Source organism: Labrus bergylta, chromosome 5, assembly GCF_963930695.1.
Source record: "Labrus bergylta chromosome 5, fLabBer1.1, whole genome shotgun sequence".
NCBI classification, from domain to species: Eukaryota; Metazoa; Chordata; class Actinopteri; order Labriformes; family Labridae; genus Labrus; species Labrus bergylta.
Genome location: NC_089199.1, coordinates 11,686,621 through 11,705,468, shown reverse-complemented (window position 1 = coordinate 11,705,468; position 18,848 = coordinate 11,686,621). Strand labels below are relative to the sequence as shown.

The window sequence follows — 18,848 nt, the reverse complement described above, 5'->3', positions numbered from 1 at the left end:
CCAGTGACATCTCAAGAAGAGGGACAACTAGCAACAATTTAAAAACATTAAATATTAACATGTATCTCTATTGTCTTGCCTGCTCCCTGAGAGTATAACCCTTGCCAGTATGATCATTTGAGATGAAAACAGTTCATTTGCCATTGTTGTTTCATTTCAATTTATGAAGCTATGTTTTTATTTTTTTTAAGCACACAAAATGAAGGAATATTGTGTGAAAAATGCAGAGCTCAAGTTCTCGTGTCTTGTTTAACCAGACCAGTAGTCCGAACGTCAGAGAAATGTAATTTCAATGCTGCAAACACACAAAAGACGAAAATCATTTCATTTAAGATCCTGAAAAAGAGATAAGTATTTCAGTTGACGAACACGCATGCTGCAGATTAATTGTATATCATTTCAGATTCAGTGTATTGTTAAAGCTCTAATACAACATACAAACTGTCCTAATGTTATCTAACCTGAAATGTGTTTTTAGTCCCTGATAGAGGTCACTTTGTTATGGGAATGTATACATGTTGTTCCACATTCAATTTAAGTGTATGCTATCACAGATGCACATTTCTTAAGACCAACTTTCTCAGCCTACTGATTTACCCTGTAACTCGAGACCTTTCCACACTGTATCAAACTGCACTATTTAAACATTTCCAGGCGCTCCTCCTTGCTCCATTCCCTCTCTTGCTGTTTGGGTAGAGACTGTTGAAAAAACAACTCATGCTGAACTTGTGTTTTAAAATGTGTGAAACAGTACCACTGGATTATGGAGACCACAGACGGTGTGCTGGATAAGATATCTTCAAAGCATATCCAGAAAATATAATATCCTGCTGCTTTTAGACACTGAGAATTTAGGCTTTTTGACGTTTGGTCCGGGAATGCTTCAGCTTTGCCACTTTCAAGGGTCATGTGAAGATGTGGAAACCAGATCCGAGACCATGTCTAACCTTTTTTTTTTTATTATGCCTAAAAACATACAACTATCATGTATCTAACACAAGTGCATACTGGGTACTTAAACACATCTTTGTATGCTACCCATGTGCAATATACACATTGTCTGTATATGCAAATTCAGTGCAAAAGGCTATGTGCAATTACACCTGCACTTTAAAGTTACAGGCTCGATAAGGGCAATTGTGCAATTTACATCAGCACCTCATAATCTTGTGCAATACTCCAGCACTTTTGCACTTTAATACTCCGGCACTTTACCTCCTGTAGCAGCACTTCAAGCACTTTATGCACTTTAACTCTGAAGGTCACTTTATCCTGGTTTGTTTTGAACAAAATTGCACAACCACTTTTTACACTTGTATGTTTATGTCCCTGGCAACTAATGTACAGTTTATGTCGTTGTATGGTCAATATTTTTTGTATTGGTATCATTGTGGTTATATGTAATTGTGTATACTTTTGAAATGAACCATCAACCTGCCAAAGAGACTTTAGATGGAAATCCGGCTCTTTTGCTACGATCTGGTATATTTGCGTGTTTTTGTTCATTGATGTGCACTGCCTCTATTTTTAATTAATTAATTTGGGGATGAATGAGTTCACACAGGGAATGATTGGAGATACAGGACCTCCTCACAGGGGGATCAACTCATATATTGTGTTTCTTTTTTGCAGCAGAGGAAGCAGCAGAGGTGTAAAAGTTAAGAATCTTCAGTCACATTCATATAATGGGTATAAGTTTCTGTAGTTTGATCCTTAATAACCAGAGACCTCCTAAATTGGCAAGATTGAATAAATACTTCAATGACTGCAAAATTGATTTAATTAACTACCATATTTGTAAAAAAAAAAAAAAAAAAAAAAAAAAAAAAAGTGACCATAGTTTCTAACTTAGCTTACATTTAATTTATTGTTAAACAGAAGTCATTTTGGAGTTGCATAGACGTCTTACTTATAGGACCTTGTATGAACAACCTCAAAAGCACTTGGATAATGTTTTTATTACACCTGAAACAACAAACCCCCCCCCGGTCAGATGTGCTCAGGGAAAGAAATTAAAAACTCAAAATAGATCAACAATTTTCACTGCAAAATCCTGAGAAAAGAGCGAACCCAACAATGTGAGGACTATGCTTGCACTGAATGTCACATTTTCTCGTGGAAAATTAGATTGACAATCATTTAAACCATCAAATGTTGACGGGTGTAGAAAAGGACATCCCTCTTCTACAACTTCATTAGTTTGAATAAAATAACATTACTGCCATCTACTGGTCAACTACACATCCTAGTTTACGAGGTAAAACGTGCCTGATTGTAAAGTGAAGATATTGTGCCAAATGTAATAAAAGAAAACTCGAGTCAATTAAAGTGAATATTTGTTGTGTAATAGATGGTGAGTGGTGTCATTGTTTACCTTTTTAGGGTCATCATAATATACTCCTATACATGACAGCTTTGGTCCAATACTGTGAGACTCCTTAAAAAGTTGTCCACAGTTTTTGTATGGTCCTTGTTTGAATTTGTAGGCAACTGTGATCTTCTTTATGGGAGGAGAGCCTGTCAGCACGATGATGTCTGACGATAGTCCCGAGTACAACATGTAACATGCTATTGTTATCAGACTTAACAACAGGCTAAAGACACACAGACTGACCCAGTCTTGCATGCTGACCAACACGACGAGCAGACAATTATTTAGGTCGATTCTGCTGAATATTTAACACACGGGCATTTTCAATCACAAGGCAACATTTTAAGTGAATGTTTCGTTGTTTTCAGGTGGCATTAACCCATAATTTAATTTAGACCAAAAGAGATTGTCGAGTGAGGATTGCACATGCTTTACTTCCTGGAATGTACCATTACTGCCGACCAACAGGGGGGGGGGGTTAATATAAAAAGGAACTTTTAAACCAAAAACAACCAGAACGAAAGTTCAAGTGAAACACATTTTATTGTTCACATTTTAATGTAGTGGAAGATTTGTAGATTTAACTAATTCTTTTTTCGTTAGACAAATAATTAGCAGTTACAGGTTACTAATTATTTGTCTAACGAAAAAATAATTAGTAACCTGTAACTGCCGACATTGGTATACATGCCCGGTAATGTCACTCATTTAAATACTGTAACTTATTTTGGATGTAAGCCTATCAATGTGAAATAATTGTACAACTTAAATGCGGTTGGTTGGTGGTCAGAAAAATAGAAAAGCACAAGAAGATATTTGACACATTTTAGGGTTTAGTTACTCTTTAAAGTTAACATTTAACCATGCAGTCCCAACTACTTCCTGGATGTTAAAATCGCCTCTTGAGTTAGAGTTTTACAACAGCTGCATTAATAACTTTGATTTCTGTGTGTTTGAGAGATTTAAACATTTTCCTACAAAATAAGACAAACAATATCCATTGATTACGTTAAGCCTTAAATGGGCTTAAGTCACATTTATGGCCCGCCCCATTAATAAAACGAGGGCTGGACTCGTTGACATTGAACCGCCTGGAAAGCGATAAACAGCACATTATTTCTTAAACCCACATCTTGTCGGAGAGGTTCATCTGGAGTTCATGAAAATGGCTGCGAATATTAAAAGGTTTTACGGCCTCACCGCTAAACTACTGTCCGGAGAAACGTTCAGTTTCTCTGCACTTAAAGGGAAAGTTGTTCTCATTGAAAATGTGGCGTCTCTCTGAGGAACAACAACCAGGGACTACACTCAGATGAACGAGCTTCACAGTCGTTACTCCGCCAAGGGGCTCGTTATCCTGGGTGCGCCCTGCAACCAGTTTGGACACCAGGTAGGCTGTGTGAGGTGTGAATGAAAGCAGGTGTATGACATGAGCTTTTATTCCCCCAGTGCAGGTCATTACACTCAAAATATACAGTATATCTAAACAGCTCAAGCATAAGGCCTACTGTGCTACTAGATAAGCAGACTGCAGTAGGCCTACACTCTTGAATGCAAGGCATACTGTTTATTAGTGTCTACTACATTATGGTAAAAAATGTCATTTTTTGAAGATGGTTGGATACATTTAGAAAAGTCTCAAAGTTGGCTTGCAGGCTTGTTTTTATTATTTAATGTAATTAAATAGCAAAATCCCCAATTACAAGTCCTTCATGCGAAGGTTTCTTACAGCAGCAATATCAATTCAGTGATCTCCAAGTATTTACAAGATGAACAATTGGGAATAATCCTATGGATTAATGATTAGGTAAAATTCATCTGTGTAGCTTTTATTAACTACTTTGTTGGGCAGTTGGAGTCCCATATTTTTTAATTTGATGATTGCTTTTTGTGTTAAAAAAGTAAATAAAACATTTGATTTTCGGTGAAAGGTTGAATACAATGATAAACTTGTAAATAACAGTAGGCTGCCTTGGAGTTGAAATAAGAACATCATGAAATGCAGTAACCTTATTTGTATGGGTTTGAATGATAACCTTAAATAATCCTATTTCATCAATGATTGATCATTAAAGTGCCTATCTATGGTGTACTGTTTCTGTCTTTTTTATATAACAGGAGAACTGCAAGAATGATGAAATCATGAAGTCTCTGAAATATGTCCGTCCAGGAAATGGCTTTGAACCAAAGTTCAAGATCCTCGAGAAAGTTGATATAAACGGAAAGGATGCCCACCCCTTGTTCGTCTATCTGAAGGACAAGCTTCCATTCCCCTCTGATGATGCCATGGCTCTTATGACTGATCCAAAGCACATCATTTGGAGTCCTGTCTGTAGGAATGACGTCTCCTGGAACTTTGAAAAGTTCCTGATCGGCCCTGACGGGGAACCATACAAGCGCTACAGCAGAAACTTCCTAACGATGGACATTGAGGCCGATATTAAAGAGCTACTTGAGAGGGTCAAGTAAGGTCTTGGCTGAAAAGAAAGTCAGTTATTTTATGCCTAGCCAAAAAAGATAATTAGTATACATGTTTTTATGTGTAGGCTATTTTATCATGTCTCCACCTTCACAGTAAATTCATGCAATCGTCCAAAGTCTGTGATATCTCCAGAGTGGTACACTTTGGTTGTTCAGCCTATTTACTTAATGAAGACACTCATTGAAGCCGTTGTCTGGGAGATGAGTTTCTGATGAAAATGTAAATGCCTGACTCGTCCACAGTGTACAACTTGTGTCACAAATACACAAATATATTCGGAAGATTTAATGATGAAAAATAAAGGATTAAATGTCATATAAAGTGTCACTGTCATTTGTGTACTTCAAAACTACAATGCATTAAAGAACTTCAGACTACTTTGAATAGGCCTATATGCTACTTAGTCATCTTTAAAAAATATAGGCATCTAATTTAGTCATGTTTAGGCGTTACCTGTCACCGCTAGGGCTGGGCGATATGGACCAAAACTCATAACTCGATATTGTTTAGCTGAATGGCGATACTCGATATATGGAAAACACATGGGAAAATAAAGTACCTGTTTGTGAATTTAAAAAGTAATATTATAAAATACAAATGTTGCTTAAATACACTAAAAGAGAGAGAGAGAGAGAGAGGAGGAGCAGGGAAGAGGGACAGACAGTCAGTCATCATCAGTGAGATGAGAAAAAGGTGACCTGGCACCTCTGTAAAGTTATTTTAATGCAACACAAACTATATCGATATTAACGATATTGTCTTACCCTATATCTTCTTTGAAAATATATCGATATATCTTAAAAACTCGATATATTGTCCCAGCCCTAGTCACCGCCGTGTATAACATTGTGAGGAATGTAATTTGCTACTTCACAAGTGTTGAATTTTCCAGTAGGCCTACTGTTTGTGCAAAGTAAGGATTTGACCTTTTTTGCCTCTCGGTATGTGGCTGCATGGCCTATTTAAACAACTCTTTTTTCTCTCTCTCTTTTATTGTTTTTATATTGTTATAATAGGTCAACAAAATCTAATAAGTTACCAAGATAATTCTCTAAACAGCTCGATAACCACTTTATCAATGTAGCGTCCCTTGTGTTGTATGATAAATGTACATAATTGTATAACCCACTGATATCGAGCTGGGCTTAGTGGATGAACGCAGTGGGGGGGTGTCCAGGTTTTGAACGCTCAACTGCGACTCATTCAAAATGGCTGGCCAGGAAGATCCAGTGCAAAGAGAGATTCACCAAGACTGGGCGAATCGAGAGTATATAGAAGTTATTACGAGCAGCATAAAGAAAATCGCCGACTTTCTTAACTCATTTGGTAAGTAGTTCACAACAAATTGTACGGATGAGCTCATTGGTTGGTTGTGTTGGCTTGCTTTCTGTATACGGCTGGATCGAGCGAGCTAGTTTAGTTAGCTGGTGTTGCTCATTGAAAAGACCACTCCCAGTTAGCGTGTAGCTTTTCTCTTTAGCTGTGAGTAAAGTAACCTTTGCGTGTAGCAGGGCGATGCCAGTTCGGTGTTAAGTTGCCTTAAACATTGTGTCGCTTGTTTGCCAATGATAGCCGCCTGGTAAGTGTGAAAACATTTAACGACAGATGGCTTTAAGGCTTCTGATAGCTGCAAGGCCACAGCTGTCATAACATCAGAAAAATAACCATTAAAATGAGTGGTAACCCCTGAACCATAGGGATGGAGATTTGTATTTTAGTGGACAAGATAAATTAAATACAACAAGCTGACGACCGTAGACTGTAAATGTTACGCTGACGACGTCAAAGCAGCTGTGTAATACAGAGGTGGGCAGTCAACCCTCAGTGTGGCCCTCAGGTCAATGTTTATATATCAAAACATGACAAAATCTGCCATGAAAACCTAGAAATATGTCCATAATAATATTTGATCACTGGTATATGTTGAGTTAAATTTGAGACATAATTGACTTGTTGTTTTTGTATCCTACAATTTGGCCCCCCTGGCAGTGAGAATTAAATGAATGTGGCCCTTGCTGTGACCAAAGTTGCCCATCCCTGATCTAATACGTCTATAATGTCCTCAGATATGTCGTGTCGATCCCGCCTGGCCACCCTCAATGAGAAGCTGACAGCTTTGGAGAGGAGGATCGAATACATTGAGGCGAGGGTAAGTAAACTGTATTGTACGTCATTTTAACAGTTTTTTGGGGGTATAATTTCAATTTCGCTTTATTTATTTATTTTTTTACATCTTTTACAGGTGACGAAGGGAGAGACCTTGACCTAGACGTCAACATGTAAAGTAATTGTGTCCCAGAGCTACCTGCCCATTCCCTGCCCTGATTTTTTTATATTTGTGTAATGGACTCCACCATCTCTTTTGTGGGACAACGTGGACCATTTTTATATAACATGGCTGAGTTTTGTGTTGTTTCCTTTCATGATGCATTTTTTAAAAGGGATAAGTGACTCTGCCTTGGGTTTTATAGACTCAGGCATGATCAAGGTTACAAAAGAGAAATATCCTCCCTAAATAATTGTTTCTTAACATATGCTGGAGCTCAATTATGTAACTGATATCAGCACAACCTGGTGACCATCTGTGTTGTATACAGTGTCATTACCACATCAGAGATTAATGAAAGAAGACATTTTTGTGTGCCAAGTTGAACAAGTTATTGTGTAGTCATCTTTGTTAAGCACCTGCTTGTACAGTGATCTGCTGGGTGATGTTTCAGGATTTAAATACTGTAATAAATGAATAAACTGTGTAAATGATAAATAATGACTTTGTTTCATGTTGTAGCTCATCTTTGTCGGATATGAAACTCAATAGACAAGATGTTATACATAGAAGCAAATTAAATCAAATGCTCAGTAGCTCTCAGTATTCTCAATATATAAGCTAAACAAGAAAGAAATGGACAAACAGCCATGGAAAACTATAAACACAAACAAAGGTATAAGTGGGTAAATGAAGGCAATACAACAGATACTGTATGTGCAATGACATGGTTGCTGGAATGTAAATTAACTTAAATATAGCCTGAATTAAATATGTAAATATGGAGAAGGATTTGTGTGCATAATATCATTGATGTTGGACTACATATAAAGTGCATATTATCTGTATGTTAACAGAAGAACATTTTGTAGAAGTTATTACATGATATGCATATAATCATGCAATGTACTAGTAAGCATTGTTTAAATGATTTCCCCAACAACAGGGTAGAGTATCTATTCTGTGTTATCTTCAAAATAATTCACTCTGTTGATTTTCTTATCTTTTGCATAACTTTCATGATAAGAAGAAACCTTGTGCGATTTATACTCGTGATTTTGACATCTGCATTTCACTCTACACTGTGTCCTCAATAAAACACAACATTGGGGTTTACTTTGGTGACGTGAATAATGTTCTATACTAATTTATTGTTTTAGTTATGTTGGACAGAGCCTGAGAGTTACAAATTATATTGCCAACGACTGCTACTCTCTTTTATCTTGTTAATTTAACTAAAAAGGACTTGAGACTATCTTTGTATACATTGATTTTCAAACGTTATGGCATTGAAATACAAGATTTAACATCCTTTTTACACTAATCCAGAAAATTCACTCAGTTGATAATAAAGTCTAAGGAGATCATTTCCACTTTTTCCTTTCGTTCATTTGTAGGTTTGCTATGGATACCTGAATAACTTTCTATATGTATGGTTTTATTTGTTGGACAGAAGCTGATAGTTACACATGATATTGCCAATGAGTCCTATCCTCTTGTGCTTACAACAACAAATAACTTGAGACCTTAATATTCACAGTATGCTTGAGACTGGGGTGATGCTATAAACAGGAAATTAAATGTGCCTTAAAATGATCACATTCTCTGCTTTGTCTAAGGCAAGACGAATTTCCATCTCACAGGAAAATGTTCAATGAATTAAAAAGTCACTCTTTAAAACACTACAAACCAGGTCCTTGTACTACAAACACTGCAAAGTAAAATGGCCGAAATGCAATATGAAAGAATTTTTCCCTTAGTTTTGCATTTCAGGACGCCGTTTAAAAACTCCACTCATGGTATCAAATCATGTTCAGGTATGCCTCCCTCCTCAAGCCTTTACAAATAGGGAGCTCTGACAACCTGTGACCATAGCTAAACCCAGCTGTTAACAGACTCGATTTCGACCACCAACGAGACAAAGAGCCAACCACAGACTGAAAATACGAAGAAGCCAACACGCATAGGTTGCCTGTGAGGCAAATTCAGGGTGAAATTCCCTCTTCCCAGAATGCACCGCGTGATACACGGTTGCATCTTGGGACGAAGAAGGTGTCGTTGCAGTGTTGTGATAAGTCCTTGGACGTGAGATGAGTTTTCTTGCGCACGATTTTTTTTCCAATTGCCTTTTTGAAAAACGTTCAGTTGCTAGAAACATTTTCACAAAACTACACCGGTGAGTCACTGAACAACTTTGACGAGACATTTAAACAATGACGTAGAGAATTATTAGCACCGTGTTTGTGCTAACGGGAGACCGAGAGAGTCCATGTTGTGTTTCTGCTCATCAGTCCACCTTACTGACTGAATGTCCACTGCTCTGTGTTTCACGATCATATTCATTGTCTTTACTTTGATTCTAGGTTCTAGTGGTCGTGTGTGTGCAGCAAAGAGAAATGGGAGCCGATAAAAGGTGAGTAATGTTAAACGCCAACTTCATGTTAGCACAATTATCCACTGTGTGTGTATATATATATATATATATATATATATATATATATGTATATATATATGTATATACATATTGTAATCCAAGTAAATAACTCAATCCTTCATCAGAGGAAGAAAAGTAAGCTTTAAGTAAGTGATTGAACTCAGATCAAATCGTATTTGCCAAGTCAGAGTTGTTTTATTTCCTCTGGAGGATGATCAGTAATACTGATATTTAATATTCAAATTTGATGCAATAATTAGAAAATTAACTTGATTTTTTTTTTTTTTAAATTATGTAAAATATTCCTTTTTGTCTCATAAACTGTAAATCCTGCGGAATGGCGCAGAACATATTGCTATGTAACCCTCATACTTCCTTTATAATTGAAATAACACCAACATTTCATATAACTTTTGTTGAACATTGTGATTTAGTTTAAGCTGGAGAACACTGATATATATCTTAATATCAGAACAACAGACCAGTGAGGACTGAAACTTTTAATTGAAAAATCAGCTGATAGATTGATATACTCAGTGGTTGCTTGTTGCATAGCATAAGAGCTTCTCTCTGTCTGCATCTCATTTATCACCATAAAGACAGAAGTCATGTCTTGAGTGTTTTTTTGTTTTTTTTAATATACATCTTAAGGGTGGGAATTGCAGTGTAACAAGTTCCCATACACGTTATGTGGCCCAGGATAAAGATATCCCAGCGATATATTGAAAGATAGTTGTAAAATGATACATCACAATATCCGATTAACTGACAAATATAAAATGCCTCTAAAAGGTTAAATGCAGGATTAATTGTATGAATTTACTGAAATATGGTGCCAGTTGCACATCTTAACATGCTTAATCCTTTAATGTCTTTTCACCACTGACGGACATTCTCCTTTATCCTGCTGTAAACTTCTTCTTAGGCCAATTAACTTGCCTTCATGTTACCCTCGTTCATGTTATAAGCACCACTGTGACGTCCAGATCTGATGAGTCACCTCTTCTTGCACCAAAAAAATAAAATAAAAATGAAACTACTATCGTTATTAAGCACCGGCAGTCGATAAGTGTATCACATGAGTCAGGACGATGATGCATTGCTGTATGGCTATTTTGTCCTACAGCTCCTTGAGTAATCACCTGTAGAGAATAGATACAATGGTTTTTTTATAATGAAATTCAAGAGGTTGCTATGGTGAACTCGTTGATACAGCAGTGTTTCAATAATATGATGAATTTAAGAACCAATTGAACAGCAAGTGTGGTTGAAGTCTTACTTTGCCTTTCATTGTCCCCTTGAATAGGATTAGTCGAACAGAACGTAGTGGTAGGTATGGCTCTGAGCACCCCCGTGATGAATCAGAATGGCGTGAGAGACGAGAGCGGGATCAGGAGCGCGATCACAACATGCGCCGCTGGGGTGAAGAGAGACGTAGTGATCGCTTTGAAGGAGATCGACGAGGATCAAGAGACAGTCCAGAGGTAGTTAGTCTTGTGATTTGTAACTTTTAAAGGATGAATTAAAAACAGCCTATTTTTTGATTACACATCACCCTGTAACTCATGGACTCTGTTTTGGTTTTTTTTAAAGCAAAGAGAAAGAAAACGTCGTAACAGTGACAGATCAGAAGATGGTTATCACTCTGATGGCGACTACCCAGAGCAAGACTACAGAAGGGAAGCTGGAGAAGAGAAGAAGAGCAAGACCATCATGCTCTGGGGACTGTCTCCTCATGTAACTGAGGATGATGTACGTTTTCTTTGCATTTATGCAACTTCTGATTTAGTTGATTTCCGTTTATTTCCAGCTCATTGTCTAAATCATTGTCCCATCTTTTCTATGTTACCTAGATTTGTTTTGCCATTGACCAACTGGAGGGGCCTCAGCCGGTAGATGTCAGGCTGATGAAAAAGAAAACAGGTGAGAAACAGATACATGACCAATCCCAACCTCTCCCAAGTCTTTGACCGTAGGGCCAATCTGCTTCCATTAAGACCCATTTTCCCATAGCAGCTACCAAAGAATTGTACCAAGTTACTTGAAAAGGATTTCAAATGTTAATTCAAGGCCTATGTTTCAGTCTATTGTGGAGCACTTTCAGGTAAGTATGAGCATTAATAATATTTAAAGAAAACCAATTGGCTGACACACTTTGTTTTTAAGTGTGGCTCAAGAATTCAGCAGGATTATTTGCCATGGTAAAACTCCTATGGAGTGGCCCACTGTGTACCAAACAGGGCCTGGGTCGTGAAGCAGTTTGTGGAAGAGTTTGAATAATATGCCCATGGACTCTTAACTAACACGCCTCCCGTCTATATTTGAATGCTGTCTCTAGGTATAAGCCGTGGTTTCGCCTTCGTGGACTTTTATCACTTGCAAGATGCTACCCGATGGATGGAGACCAATCAGGTTGCTTCACAATCGCCAAGTCTAGTTTTAATCTTGGGGATCTGAAAAAAAAAATAACCCAAAAGGCAACCAAAGTGAAATGAATAAGTAGTAGAGTGGAAAACCTTACAGATTGTTTAAAAAAAAAAAATCATGGAGTGTATTCCAGTGAGCAAGAAAATGTATGATTTTATTCCTGATTTATTTAACAAGTATGTTATATATTTTATTGTTATTTGAGGAATTTTATCATATGTAATGAGGTTATCTCCATAAGGAAAGGGAGTTTAAGATAATCAACACATGCTTACTTTGCTGATAGAGGCATTATCCATGATATCTTAGAGGCTGAATGCAAGCTCAGACTTTCCCTTAGTCTACCCCTCATTAGAGCATTTTGAATCTTCCTTTTTTGTTTCTTTGTATTGTTTGTTTTGTTTAAATCTTTCAAAATGTGTGTTAGGGTCACACTACACTTTGCTCCAGCTCAGCCTGGGCACTCGGGTCCCAAACACCTACAGAACCCTCCATACATCATGCTCACATATACATCATGTGCCTGTCTTGTCTTTAACACAAAGGCTATCTGTTGGGGGTCCCTCTCCCCCATCTCTCCCTTCCAACACTACTTGCTCTGTTGATGAGAACAATGCCTGCCAGAAACATTTGAATAATTTTTGTTGTCTTATTGCAGAAACGTCTGACCATCCAAGGCAAAACGGTGGACATGCACTACAGTCACCCCAGAAACAAGTATGAAGACTGGCTCTGCAACACAGTAAGTCAACTGTCTGACTTGGTTTCATGCTTCCACAGAACACCTCACACATACATTTAGGTATTGAAGTTACAACTATTTGAGCTCTGTCAGCATATTTTGTACTAAACTACAGTTGGACAAGTGGTTAAGGTTAGGTTGTTTCTTGGGTAAGTATGGTATGCTGCACCAATAAAGATTGCCTTTTTTTCTGAGGCAGCTCTGTTCAGGGGTTAAGTAGGTGTATAATAAAAATGATGTGAACGGTTACTTGCAGTGTGGCCTGTACAATTTCCGGAGGAGGCTGAAGTGCTTCAGGTGTGGAGCAGCCAAAGCTGGTAAGTAGTTAAATCAACAAGAGGCCACTGACTGCAGACATCCGGGCTGCTTGGATGCAACACAAAGTTTGTGTTGTGTTGTTTCAGTCTAATGTAGGAAAAGGGCATAGATGGGAAACAGCATTCATTTGTTCTTTACTATCTGATGCTACAAATAGGAAGAAAACACGATACATTAGGCATTAGTGAAATGGGCTGTGATATAATCTATCTGACATTGTAAAGGAGTTTAATAGGCATCACGTTATATCTTTTTTTTTCAGTTTGAAGAAAGGCTTTGTTAACCCAACTTTTACTTCTCTGTTCTCTCATCAGAAAGTGAAACTAGCAATAATCCTGGATCTTCTGAAACTCAACCCACTGCAGATTTCTACGGCGACAGTAAGAACTTAATTTCTATAGCTGCATGTTTAAAAAAAAAATCCTATTAATGATGTGTTTTTCATTAATAATGACTTTGTTTTGTGTCCTGTACAGCAATCATCCTAAGAAATATTGCTCCTCTGACCACTGTTGAAGCCATCATGACAGCTCTGTCACCGTATGCTAATCTTTCATCCAACAACATTCGCCTCATCAAGGACAAGCAGACCGGCCAGAACAGAGGCTTTGCCTTTGTTCAGCTCTCGTCTCCTCTGGTAAGGCTTTCTTAAACATGTGACGATAAACAGTTCAATCTGCTTTTAAGCAGCAACAGTTCCAGCCAACAACAACCAGCCTCTTCTCTGTGGAGCCCATCTGTTTATCTTCTAATATTTTTCAGTATAATACCTTTTTCTCAACTAATTGGTCTCATTGCTGCTTGAATCTCCCTTAAATGAAATGTGATTTGTGTCCGTAGGAGGCCTCCCAGCTGTTAACCATCCTACAGGGACTTCAGCCACCTCTTAAACTTGATGGAAAAACCATTGGGGTGGATTATGCTAAGAGCGCTAGAAAGTGAGTATAACAGCCTATAATGAGCCTTGGTTTTGTGATAATGAAAAATTAAATGAAGAGAAGAGAGAGCCTGCCACATGTGAAACCTCTAAAACGTGTTACCCTTTTTCTTATTTTTAAGGGATCTTTTACTACCTGATGGCAATCGTGTCAGCGCCTTTTCTGTAGCTAGCACAGCCATTGCTGCTGCCCAGTGGTCCTCAAGTCAGGTAGGCCATAGTTTTTTGTAAAACCCCTTGTTATCATCGGCAAGTGTAAATGTAAGAGACTCATGACCCATACGTTTCTTTACAGCCGCAGCAGAGCTCAGAGGGAATGTCAGAGTACAGCTACCTGCAAGAGGGTTACACACCTTTGCCTCAGGTTAGTAAAAGAAATGAAGCCGTGAGAATTAGCTTGAGAGCTAAAGTCTATTATTCTGTTTGATTAGAAGATGCATTCAAGAATAACATGGCTCTGTAATGGCACTCGAGGAATCTTGTATCCAGCTAGTTGTATTTATTGGTTTTAATTGAGCTAAGTCAAGCTTACAGTAATGATTGTTAAACTCACCGGGATAACACCTGCAGGATATGTAGCAAAGCACTGTTTTAAATATCTAGCCAATAATACATACACACCTAATACAATAATAATACAACACCTTTGAAATAAAAATCTAACTTGTGAGGCTTGGTTTTCCATTTAGGGGCATACAAATATGTTTAAACTACTGTCTTTATTTCAATAGGACTACCAGAATTACTACCAGCCAGGAGTAGCAGCCAGCACCTCTCAAGGAAACGGGATTCTAGGAGGTATGAGATTCTTTGACACCTTATGCAGATGTTCCTGTAGTTTCTGACCATAACGGATGTTTATAAAATATAATGAAAATTAGTTGCTCTAAAGAGATTTTTGTTTGTTTTACTGCAGCTGAGTTTACATTGTGTTGGATGCACCACTGCAGTCGTGAAGAATGAATCATGCTTTTAGAAATAACGAGCTCAAATGAAAGGGCTCGGTCACAAACGACGTTTACTGGACTCATCAGAGCTTCCCTTTTCTAATTTCAGCTGCCCCCGGTGTAAAGATAGTTCCAGCTGGAGTAGTCATCTCACAGAGTGCCCAAGTCTACCAACCCCATTTAATCGTGCAGCCTGCTGTTCAGGTGACATAAATATGTTTTTGTCAATTCTATTCTGTAATCACATTGTGGCACCACTCATCCAGTGCATTCTGTATCCATCTCATAAAAACCATTCCATTTAATTGCAGGGTTTGCCGCTTACCCAGCATTTGGATGCGAAACACCACATGGGACATCTGTCAGGCCTTGAAGCTGCATCGATGCCTGTTGCCACCATAGCTGCTGCCACAGTTACTGCTGCTGGTGCACTAACAGCCTCACAACAGACAGCTGACACCAGCACTGGTATGAGTACACAATATCCCTTTAAAGCCTGTGCTGTTGAAGAGTGATATACACAGAGAGAGGGAATCCTTGAGGTCAATGCCATGCTTGTTATATTACAGTCTTTGCCGGAGGATCTGGGGTTCAGCCAGTAGTTTGAGGGAAATACTAGTCCTGAATGTTCAATTAGATTTGTAATCTAACAAATATGTCAAATGAGTCAAAAACTGATTCAAAGAGTTTTATTTTTAACAAGACGACAATGACAAATCTTTAATATGACTGGCCAATGAATGATGAATTCCCAGATTAAGTGTGCAATATTGATACTATACTGATCACAGATTTCACATAATAAGTTAACTTCCTAGTTAATTATGGCTTTTTGTGTTTGACAGTTCCTGATACATCCACCTATCAATATGATGAGTCCTCTGGTTACTATTACGATCCTCAGACCGGCCTTTACTACGACCCCAACACTCATGTAAGTAGCCAACACCATCTGTCATGTGGATATAAGGTAATGCTAGTTTACATCAGTATGAATATGAACAAAATGTATTCCTTTGCAGTATTACTACAACTCTCAGACTCAGCAGTATCTGTACTGGGACGGGGAGAAGCAGACTTACGTACCTGCCTCAGCTGACGCAACCGCTGGACTAAATGACAATGCAGCAGCAGGCAGCAAAGAAGCGAAAGAAGGCAAAGAGAAAAAGGAAAAGCCCAAAAGCAAGACTGCTCAGCAGGTATGCTGACATAAAATCTCTATCAAATCAGCATTTATTGCTTGTTATATGCCTAGCTTTGTCTTCGAATGCAGCATGTGCATTCTATTTATGTTTACATCTGTGTGATTCTTTCAGATTGCTAAAGACATGGAGCGGTGGGCTAAAACTCTGAACAAGCAGAAAGAGAATTTCAAGGGAAGCTTTCAGCCTATTAGTCAAGAAGAAAGAAAAGAGGCAGCTGCTGCTGATGCTGGTTTCATACTGTTTGAAAAGAAGGTAAAGACTTAACATCTTGACAAATAGTAAGAATTAAGATTAAATAATATGAATTGAAAGATCAAATGAGTTCATTTTTCTATTGTTTAGCAGACAGGAGGCTTTGACAGACTTATGCCCGAGGTGCTGAGGGGCCCTGAAGAGGAGCCAACAACCAGCTCAGCCAACTCCTCAAAGGTGAGTGCGTTCTTCTTCAGGAGGTTGAACTCTTCCTTTGCAGTTTGAAAGTAATGTTGACAGAATGATTTTAACTCTAACCATGTGATATCTTTGTGGCTTATTACACCTGCCTTTGTTTATCTATGGTGTGGTTAGCTTGGCCTTGTGGCAGCCTACAGTGGAGACAGTGACCCTGAGGAGGGCGGAGCATCAGAGGTTGATGGGGTTGAAGGCCAGGACAAGATGACAGACTGGTCAAAGTTAGCCTGCCTGCTCTGTAGGAGACAGTTTCCCAACAAAGAGGGTCTAATTCGACATCAGCAACTCTCTGACCTCCACAAGGTATCCTCTCACATTCTGTCTGCAGGCGTCAACGGTTGAAGTCCTGACTGTTGTAAAAAAAAAAAAAAACAGGCAGAACCATTACATGAACGAGGTATTCACCTTTTCACTCTTTGTAGAAAAACCTGGAGGTTCTTCGCCGATCCAAAATGACTGAAGCAGAGCTGGAAGAGTTGGAGAGAAAAGAGACTGAGGTTCGGCTCAAAGAGAATCTAATGGTTGCCCTTCATTGATATCATTACCTCTGAAAACATGACTGCAATTTTAGAGTAACGTTTGTTTTATTTTCTGTTGCCAGTTGAAATATCGAGACAGGGCAGCTGAGAGGAGAGAAAAGTATGGCATTCCTGAACCCCCTGCACCCAAAAAGAAGAAATTTAACCAACCAGCACCAGTCATGTGAGCATCTGATTTCAGTGATTTATAAAAAAAAAAGTGTCTTAGTCTCTGCAGGGCTCTTGCAGTAACCTTGTGTCTTTATATGATATTTAAATGATTAAAATGTCTCTCTTCCCTGTGCAGTAACTATGAACAGCCCACCAAGGACGGCCTTAACAGCGACAATATTGGGAACAAGATGCTGCAGGCCATGGGCTGGAAGGAGGGTAAAGGTCTTGGTCGTAACCAGCAGGGCATTACTACACCAATTGAGGTATTTACTACAATTACCTGGTTGTGTCAGGGTTTCATTGCAGTTCTTGTATCTAACAAAGTACTAAAGTGTATTTTCCTCCTCAGGCTCAGTTGAGAACAAAGGGAGCTGGACTTGGCACTAAAGGCACCAACTACACCCTCTCTTCTTCAGACACATACAAGGACGCCGTCCGCAAAGCCATGTTCGCTCGCTTCACTGAATTGGAATGAGTCTTGACTCTGACTCAGATATTTTTTTTTATTTGACCAACAGATGATTTTCATTATTTGAGGTTTAGGTTTTCCACGTCTGCATCAACAAGGACAAGTGAGTTGTCATGGAAGCAAGAAAAGGTTATCTTAAGCGATTCCACTTTTTGTATGATACAAAATACCAGACAGTAGTTTAAAAAAAAAAAAATGGTAATGGAGGTGTGTTCAGATGAACAATATAATTTATAAATTGTACATAGGCACAGTAAATTTACTTCTATACATTTTTGTTCTATGTAATGACTTTTTTTGTCTCTGCATGTTAAAAAGATTGTACAGTTTATACAAAAATCTCCTCTGTTTGTACAGAAAATAAATGACAGAAGTGATATCTGATGTTTTTTTTTATTACACCTGATTAAACCAAAGCAGGATTTATTTCGAGGTATGGAGGTATACGTGTTCATACTGTTGATTATTTAATTAGAATGGAATGCACAGAATGTCTAAAGTAACAGCAATAATTAGTGAAATATAAAAAGAGACTGTCGCTCTGCATAGAATGTTTTAATACCGATAAATCAGACTGATGAAATGGTTCTCTTACAAGGGGACTTGACATCTTGTGGACTATACAAGTTGACAACCTACAAAGGCTACTAGTATAAATCGTATATATTACTTACTGATCATTTATCCGATGAAATCAACTTAAGATGCTTAAGGCTGTGATTATTTTTAGTTTGTACTCCTGCCAAAGAGATTTCAAATAGTTGCTAGGAAACAGAAATGTTCTGAGAGCGCTGATCACAGGCCTTTGCTCTTTGTTTGCCCTTGACATCTCCTTTACTTTCAGTTTACAATATATTGAGGAATACAAATTAAAATAAAATACAGTTTGCTGTCAAGAAAGGCTTAATGAATGTGCAGGTTTTCATTCATCAAAAGTTTGCAGAAAACGATTTTTGTAAAATGATTAGGTGTTGCAGTGACACTGTTCTTCCACTAGGGGACACTTTTCAAACCTCTGTTCTCCTGCAAGACTCTTTAAGTGTTCTCCAGCTCCAATAACCTACTTGTTTCATCACGACTCAATTTTCTCTTAAAGGCCTGAACAAAA

The 18,848-nt window shown here is 38.1% G+C and overlaps 4 protein-coding genes across 5 annotated transcripts in view; 3 read left to right on the top strand and 1 right to left on the bottom strand.

The window, feature by feature from the left end:
* Window positions 1-2,819, bottom strand: part of LOC109980607 (testis-expressed protein 264) — a 38,980-nt gene extending 36,161 nt beyond the window's left edge. The window contains exon 1 of the mRNA XM_020629037.3: window positions 2,375-2,819. Within this exon, the coding sequence (XP_020484693.1) occupies window positions 2,375-2,626 (252 nt within the window). The 5' untranslated portion in view covers window positions 2,627-2,819. The remainder of the gene's footprint in view (window positions 1-2,374) is intronic.
* A 618-nt stretch (window positions 2,820-3,437) lies between these two features.
* Window positions 3,438-5,168, top strand: gpx1a (glutathione peroxidase 1a). The gene is made up of 2 exons (XM_020629038.3): window positions 3,438-3,761; window positions 4,490-5,168. The coding sequence occupies exons 1-2, from the start codon at window positions 3,531-3,533 to the stop codon at window positions 4,838-4,840; spliced, it is 582 nt and encodes a 193-aa protein (XP_020484694.1). The 5' UTR covers window positions 3,438-3,530; the 3' UTR covers window positions 4,841-5,168.
* Window positions 5,169-6,017: 849 nt separating this feature from the next.
* brk1 (BRICK1 subunit of SCAR/WAVE actin nucleating complex) lies at window positions 6,018-7,623 on the top strand. The gene is made up of 3 exons (XM_020629044.3): window positions 6,018-6,179; window positions 6,920-7,002; window positions 7,096-7,623. The coding sequence occupies exons 1-3, from the start codon at window positions 6,062-6,064 to the stop codon at window positions 7,120-7,122; spliced, it is 228 nt and encodes a 75-aa protein (XP_020484700.1). The 5' UTR covers window positions 6,018-6,061; the 3' UTR covers window positions 7,123-7,623.
* A 1,519-nt stretch (window positions 7,624-9,142) lies between these two features.
* On the top strand, window positions 9,143-18,117 carry rbm5 (RNA binding motif protein 5). Of its 2 annotated transcripts, none has more exons than XM_020628972.3 (25): window positions 9,143-9,295; window positions 9,483-9,532; window positions 10,860-11,037; window positions 11,147-11,305; window positions 11,407-11,476; window positions 11,892-11,965; window positions 12,639-12,722; window positions 12,979-13,039; window positions 13,355-13,420; window positions 13,517-13,677; window positions 13,881-13,978; window positions 14,100-14,187; window positions 14,273-14,341; window positions 14,709-14,775; window positions 15,034-15,128; window positions 15,236-15,392; window positions 15,770-15,858; window positions 15,947-16,123; window positions 16,241-16,381; window positions 16,475-16,558; window positions 16,697-16,882; window positions 17,002-17,076; window positions 17,181-17,281; window positions 17,405-17,534; window positions 17,621-18,117. In XM_020628972.3, the coding sequence occupies exons 2-25, from the start codon at window positions 9,516-9,518 to the stop codon at window positions 17,744-17,746; spliced, it is 2,553 nt and encodes an 850-aa protein (XP_020484628.1). In that variant the 5' UTR covers window positions 9,143-9,295; window positions 9,483-9,515; the 3' UTR covers window positions 17,747-18,117. The 2 variants fall into 2 exon arrangements, with proteins under 2 accessions (XP_020484628.1, XP_020484627.1); XM_020628971.3 differs by having other exon boundaries at window positions 16,472-16,558.
* Window positions 18,118-18,848: the final 731 nt, after the last annotated feature.